This window comes from Malurus melanocephalus, unplaced genomic scaffold (genome assembly GCF_030028575.1).
Source record: "Malurus melanocephalus ecotype Western Australia unplaced genomic scaffold, MMel_1.1 scaffold_318, whole genome shotgun sequence".
Lineage (NCBI taxonomy): Eukaryota > Metazoa > Chordata > Aves > Passeriformes > Maluridae > Malurus > Malurus melanocephalus.
This window is the reverse complement of record NW_026623550.1, coordinates 788,955-795,686: the sequence shown is the minus strand read 5'-3', so window position 1 is coordinate 795,686 and position 6,732 is coordinate 788,955. Positions and strand designations below refer to the sequence as shown.

The 6,732-nt window shown below is 58.4% G+C and overlaps 2 protein-coding genes across 2 annotated transcripts in view; one reads left to right on the top strand and one right to left on the bottom strand.

The window, feature by feature from the left end:
* Nucleotides 1–812: 812 nt before the first annotated feature.
* Nucleotides 813–3,751, top strand: GAMT (guanidinoacetate N-methyltransferase). The gene is made up of 6 exons (XM_057377541.1): nt 813–1,117; nt 1,636–1,781; nt 1,861–1,924; nt 2,592–2,659; nt 2,748–2,858; nt 3,025–3,751. The coding sequence occupies exons 1-6, from the start codon at nt 934–936 to the stop codon at nt 3,163–3,165; spliced, it is 714 nt and encodes a 237-aa protein (XP_057233524.1). The 5' UTR covers nt 813–933; the 3' UTR covers nt 3,166–3,751.
* Nucleotides 3,752–4,252: 501 nt separating this feature from the next.
* Nucleotides 4,253–6,732, bottom strand: part of NDUFS7 (NADH:ubiquinone oxidoreductase core subunit S7) — an 8,298-nt gene continuing 5,818 nt past the window's right edge. Inside the window, exons 5-8 of the mRNA XM_057377542.1 lie at nt 6,326–6,505; nt 5,673–5,719; nt 4,857–4,945; nt 4,253–4,451 (exon numbers count right to left, since the gene is read on the bottom strand). Of these exons, the coding sequence (XP_057233525.1) occupies nt 4,354–4,451; nt 4,857–4,945; nt 5,673–5,719; nt 6,326–6,505 (414 nt within the window). The 3' untranslated portion in view covers nt 4,253–4,353. The remainder of the gene's footprint in view (nt 4,452–4,856; nt 4,946–5,672; nt 5,720–6,325; nt 6,506–6,732) is intronic.

Sequence of the window (6,732 nt, the reverse complement as noted above, 5' to 3'; positions counted from 1 at the left end):
CTGTCCATCCCCGTGATCCTCAGGGTCCCACTGTCTATCCCCGGGGTCCCACTGCCCACCCGCGGGGTCCCGTTGCCCACCTGCAGGGTCCCGCCTCTCCGGGCTCAGCACCGCCTGCAGCCCCCCGGACCCTCCCTCCGGCCCTTGCGGTGCACCCGGCTCTGCTCTGGGTGTGCGGGTCCCCGTGTCACACACAGCGCTGTGCCCGGGGGTGGTGCGGAGTGGGTCCGGCACCGTGCGTGCTCCTGCTGTGTGGGACAGTGTAGAGTCACAGGGCTGTGTGGGACAGTGTGGGGCACGGGGCTGTGGGGGACAGTGTGGGGCACAGGGCTGTGTGGGACAGTGTGGGGCACAGGGCTGTGGGGGACAGTGTGGGGCACAGGGCTGTGTGGGACAGTGTAGGGTCACAGGGCTGTGTGGGACAGTGTGGGGCACAGGGCTGTGCATGGCCCAGAGTGTGGCACAGTCCCAGAGTGTGACACAGTCCCAGAGAGGGGCACAGTCCCGGAGAGGGGCACAGTCCCGGAGAGGGGCACAGTCCCGGTGTGCAGCCCTGGAGAGGGTCACAGTGTAGGACAGTGCGTGGAACACAGCACCAGGCAGAGGGAAAACCCTTTCCTCCATGTCCCCCAGACCCACTCTGGCCATGCACAGACCGTGCCACCCTCTGCACCCCCCAGAACACCCCAGTGACCCCCAGGCCATGTGTGACCACTGAGGCYTGGCAATCCCAGCCTGCCCCGTGCTGCCCCGTTCCCGATAAGGGCTCCCATTCCCGATAAGGGCTCCCGATCCCTGGAGGGGCCCCAGCCGGCTGTGCACACTCAGCACTTTCCCGCTGGCCTATTTAAAGCCGGCCAAGAGCCCCGTGGCCCTTTCTTTCCCTCTCCTGGCACGTCTCAGCCCATCCAGCTGGACTTTCTTCCTGCAGCCATGAGCTCYGGAGCAGCGGCCGGGCCGATCTTTGCCGAGGGCGAGGACTGCAAGGCAGCCTGGAGCAAGGCCATGGCCGGCTACGATGAGCCCGATGCCCACCTGGAGATCATGGGCAAGCCGGTGATGGAGCGCTGGGAGATGCCCTACATGCACTCCCTGGCCACTGTGGCTGCATCGAAGGGTAACRGGGACCCTGTGGGCTTGGGGACGTGTCAGGGGTGCAGCTTCCACCCTGATATGGGGGTGTTGTGCTGTGGRACCCCCATGCAGTGACAGGGGCGGTGGCACTTGTGTGCTCGTGTCAGGGTGACACATTCCTGAAAGGGGATGGGAATGTGGGGAGGGGGTGCAGCCACCTCTTGTTGAGGACCTGCTGTTTTTGGGGCTGTTTCCCAGCACAGGGAGGGTTTAGTGCCTCTGAGGGACATTTTTTGTTCTCGCTGGGATCACCTGGGGGGGATTTGTGGGGGCAAAGCGCTGCTGTGGGTGGCAGCAGGTGACAGGGACACTGTGGGGGCAGCAGGTGACAGGGACATGGGGCTGCTTCTGGCTTCTCCCCCAGTGCCAGCAGCACCACGTGCTTCCAACCTGCACAGAAAAAAAATAACAATTTGGGGAAAGAATGGGTCAGAATTTGGGGCTGGAGGGCTTTGAGGTGGAGAAAACCCAAACCCAGTGTGTGCTGGGATCCATCTGCAGGTGGCCGTGTGCTCGAGGTGGGATTTGGGATGGCCATCTCCGCCTCCAAGGTGCAGGAATTCGACATCGAGGAGCACTGGATCATCGAGTGCAATGAGGGCGTTTACCGGCGCCTGGAGCAATGGGCCAAGGCMCAGCCACACAAGGTCGGGGTCAGGGTGGGCTGTGCCAGGGTTTTGGGGTGTCTGTGACCCCTCAGCTCACCCCTCTGCCCCCCATCCACAGGTGGTGCCCCTGAAGGGGCTGTGGGAGGACGTGGTGCCAACGCTGCCTGATGGGCACTTCAGTGGTGAGACATTCAACTGCGGGACAGGGAGAGGCTGGGGAGGGGTCCCCACGGCAGAGTTGGGGTGCAGCAAAGCCTGGGGCATCCCAGGACATCCCTGAACCATGGAAAGGGGGAGCAGTTTGACCAGGGGGAGCCCTTGGGGTTGGGGACAGGGCACAGCTGGTGTCCCTGGGATTCTAATCCTGGGAGTGGATCCTTGTCCTGGGGATGGATCCTTGTCCTGGGGAGCAGATCCTTGTCCTGGGGAGCAGATCCTTATCCCAGGGAGCAGATCCTTGTCATGGATGGATCCTTATCCTGGGAGTGGTTCCTTGTCCTGGGGTTGGATCCTTGTCCTGGGGGTGTATCCTTGTCCTGGAGCAGATCCCTGTCCTGGGGAGCAGATCCTTGTCCTGGGGATGGATCCTTGTCCTGGAGCAGATCCTTGTCCTGGGCAGCAGATCCTTGTTCTGGGGACGGATCCTTGTCCTGGGAGTGGATCCTTGTCCTGGGGGTGGATCCTTCTCTTGTGGAGCAGCACATCACTGCCCTCCAGGGGTCAGAGACATGGGGGCAATCCGAAATAGGAAAATAACGGTACCAGGCCATGCAGGGGGATTTTCCCGGGACACACGAGCCCCTCAGGGTCTCTCCCAGCTAACGRACAGTTCCCGGTGTTCCCGGGCAGGGATCCTGTACGACGCCTACCCGCTGTCGGAGGACACGTGGCACACACATCAGTTCGATTTCATCAAGGTAACGCCTCGGGGAGCGGCTCTGCGGGGAGCTTGGAGGGGAAGCTGGGGCCGGGAGAGCTGACCTGGCTCCCGAATTCCCGGGGCAGGCCCACGCCTTCCGCCTGCTGCGGCCGGGAGGGGTTCTCACCTACTGCAACCTCACCTCGTGGGGGGAGCTGCTCAAGACCCAGTACAGCGACATCCAGAAGATGTTTGAGGTGAGATTTTCTCCTCCCCAAAGCCCCAGCCCAGCGCTGTGGGATGCACTCCGTGGTGGTGGGGATGYGCAGGAGGGGGCTCAGAGGGTTTTTCCCTCGCTGTCCCTGCGGTGTCCCCTTTCATACCCGGACACTCCCACCCACCCACTCCCCTCCTCTCCCGCAGGAAACCCAGGTGGGGCAGCTGGTGGAGGCGGGGTTCAAGCGGGAGAACATCAGCATGACGGTGATGGAGCTGGAGCCGCCTGCGGAGTGCCGCTACTACTCCTACCCCAAGATGATCACCCCCACCGTGCTCAAACACTGACGGGCAACCCCCGGGAGAGGGGCTGGCCGTGTGCTGATGAGGAGGAGAACGGCTCTGATCTGCTTTGATGGCCCCCAAAGATCAGAGCTGATTCATCCTGAGATGCGTGGAGGTTTGGGATGGAAGTGCTGGATTCCAGTGGAAAAATGGGAAACACCCTCCCTCAGGAGCCCCCTAACCTTTGGGCTCTGTGGAAGAAGATCCCACCCTCCTCTGTCCCTTAAATTCTTGCAATTCTCAGTTAAGCTGGAATTTCAGACTCTGGTTCGGAGCCTTTGGCTGAAGGGGTTCCAGAACCATCCTTTCCCTATAAAAACTGCATCATTTTGAGAAATCACAGGGTGGCTTCCCACAAGAGCTAAATAATCCAAACCAGGTGGGGAAACAGGGCAGTTTGAGGCATTTTGAGGCATTTTGAGGCATTTCAGCTTCTCCTGAAGCAGCTCCCCAGGGAAGTTTCCCAAAACCTTCGGCCAAGCTCCACAGCAGCAAATCCTAACCCAAACACCCCCTCACAGCTCAATAAATGATGTTTCCTCTCTCCCCGGAAGGGATAAAGTCCATTAAAAGGAATGAAATACCCAAACTGCTGCTCCCGAGCGATTTATTTGTCTTTCCAAAGTGTGTTTGTCCCTCAGGCATGACCATTCCTCATCCCAGGCTCCTGGGATGCATCCAGAGCAGGCTGCTTTATCCCTACCCTGCTAAAGGAGCTCTGCATTCAGTTTTATCAATCACATTCTGWTTTTAAATATCAATGTTTTACTTTTTACAGAAACAGAATTAATTTCTGACCCCTGTGCACACAAATATTATAGATTTGTTAGATCCTGTGTAGGAGTTATCAACAAGGAGCAGTAAGGGATGAGCTCAGGGAGAGCTCAGGGATCACCTGGACATGTGCTGGTCTCAAAACTTCCCAAGAAWGTTATAAAAATAAAGGCCTTTATGTCACAATTTGACATAATTTACCTTCACAGACAGGTTGTTCAGACCAGAAACAAACTCAGCGAGCGCTATCAAATTCAGCTCCAGCTTTTTAGCCCAGYTTTTCAATACCTCAGATCAGATTAAAACCAGAAAAGCACCTGGACCAGGTAGAGTTTTATTGGAAGGCGCGTGAGGAGCCGGATTTGTGCGTAACTGTGAGCGGTGCCCGGGGGCAGTGAGTGGGGACATAAATAAAGGCTATTTCCTGTACCAGATCTGCATCCTCCTCTCCCTCTTGATTTTCCTCTGCAGCTGCAGGATCCCGTAGAGCAAAGCCTCAGCTGTGGGTGGGCACCCTGAGAGGGAGGAGAAGGAAAAAGGGAGGGAGGTCACAGGGCTGCGAGCTGCAGGAGAGGTGAAAACCTCAGGATTTATAACCCAAAGCTGACTTCCCTCTGGCTTTGTGGCTGGCACAGGCAAGAGTGTAAAAAACCTAAATTAACRGTGTTTATCAAGAATATCTTTATCAAACATAGCAATTCTTTGATTTCAGAGCAGGAATATCCAAACCCACCTTCCCCCACCACAATCCCTGAAGCTGCTGCAGCTTCCCTACCACTCAAACAGGAAAACTTTTCAAACCTACACCTTTCAAACCTACACCTTTCAAACCTACACCTTTCAAACTACACCCAGCTCAGCCCAAATGCAGCGAATTCCCCTCTCCCTGCCCTGCTCACAGGTGGAGCTGCCCCTTGTACCTGGCACGTAGATGTCCACGGGCACGATGCGGTCACAGCCCCTCACCACGGAGTAGGAGTAGTGGTAGTAGCCCCCGCCGTTGGCACAGCTGCAGGACAGGGACAGGGACAAGGACAGCTCAGGAGGGCRAGCAGGAGCCCAAGGGAAGGTGGCACCAGCCAGGTGGGCACTGCCAGGCCCAGTGCCATGAGCTGAGAGCTCACAGGGAGGGACTTCCAGGTGCCACTGTGGCCCTTCAGCCCCRTCACGAGCCCTGCCTGGCACGTTTTTAGCTGAATCCAACCCAACTGAACAATTCCYATCACCCTCACAAAGCAGATTTCACAGCCTTTCCTCTCTGCTACAAAATCTTTTGTTTTGCCTCAGAGCTTTCCCAGAACTTTTCCTCTTCCAGCCTGGACCAGCCAAGGGATGAGAAAGTTGTAAGAATCATGGAATCATTCAGGTTGGAAAAGACCTCTGAGACCACGAAATYCAACCAAGACCACCCCATGGAGCAGATTCCAACCAAGATTCCCCCATGGAGCAGATTTGAAATGAGTCCTCCATGGAGCAGATTCCACACTGCACAGCAGAAGCATTTTGAAAGCCAAAAGCAAACTCTGRGATTCCAGACATACACCAATCCCAGGACTCTGGCAGCTGCAAACCCCCCGGATCTGTCCCTGGAAGGATTCACACAAATCATTCCCAGAAGGAGCTTTTCTGCTCTGCTCTACAAAATCTCTTAAAGAACATGGAAACACAAATGAGTAAAAAATTCCTCTCCCTCTTCCTGATTCCCCCCACGGCACCAGGGATGTCCTGGCACTCACCTCCCCATGGACACCACGTAGCGAGGCTCTGGCATCTGGTCATAGACCTGYGGGACAGGGATATTTGGGATCATTCCCACCTCATCCTGCTGCACCCCAGTGGCCCCACAGTCCCAGTGGCCCCCACAGCACTCAGTGGCCCCCACAGTTCCCAGTGGCCCCATGGTCCCCATGTTCCACAGTGGCCCCATGTTCCCCAGTAGCCTCCACGGCCCCCAGTGGCCCCATGGCCCCAGTGGCCCCACAGCCCCCAGTGGCCCCACGGTCCCCAGTGGCCCCACAGTTCCCACTGGTCCCCACAGTCCCCAGTAGCCCCCATAGCCCACAGGGTCCCCAGTGGCCCCACAGCCCCCACTGGTCCCCACAGTCCCCAGTAGCCCCCACAGCCCCCAGAGCCCCCACAGTCCCCAGTGGCCCCCATGTTCCACAGTGGCCCCATGTTCCCCAGTAGCCCCATAGCCCCCAGAGCCCCCACAGTCCCCAGTGATCCCACAGTCCCCAGTGACCCCCACAGCCCCCAGTGGCCCCATGATCCCCAGTGGCCCCATGATCCCCAGTGGCCCCACGTTCCCCAGTAGCCCCACGTTCCCCAGTAGCCCCCATGGCCCCCAGTGGCCCCCACGGTCCCCAGTAGCCCCCACAGTCCCCAGTACCTTGCGCAGCGCCGGGGCCATTTTGTTGGTCAGGGTCCCCGCCACGATCATGACATCAGCCTGGCGGGGGCTGGCCCGGAACACGACCCCAAAGCGATCCATGTCGTAGCGAGGGGCTGCCATGTGCATCATCTCCACAGCACAGCACGCCAGCCCGAAGGTCATCGGCCACAGGGAGCTCTGAGGGGACACGGGGGACAGGCAGAGCTCAGGGACAGCGCGGGTGACACGTGGGATGAGAGGCCACCAGGCTGAAAGGGAAAGCTCAAAGGGTGGGGAGCAAAACCCCAAAGCTCTGGGGAGTGGGTACAGAAAGAGCTGAGTGTGTGGCTTGAATGTGGCCAGAGCTGCTCCTCTGAGCTTCTGACACTGCTAAAGCCACCTCAGAGCCACATAGGGACAGCTCA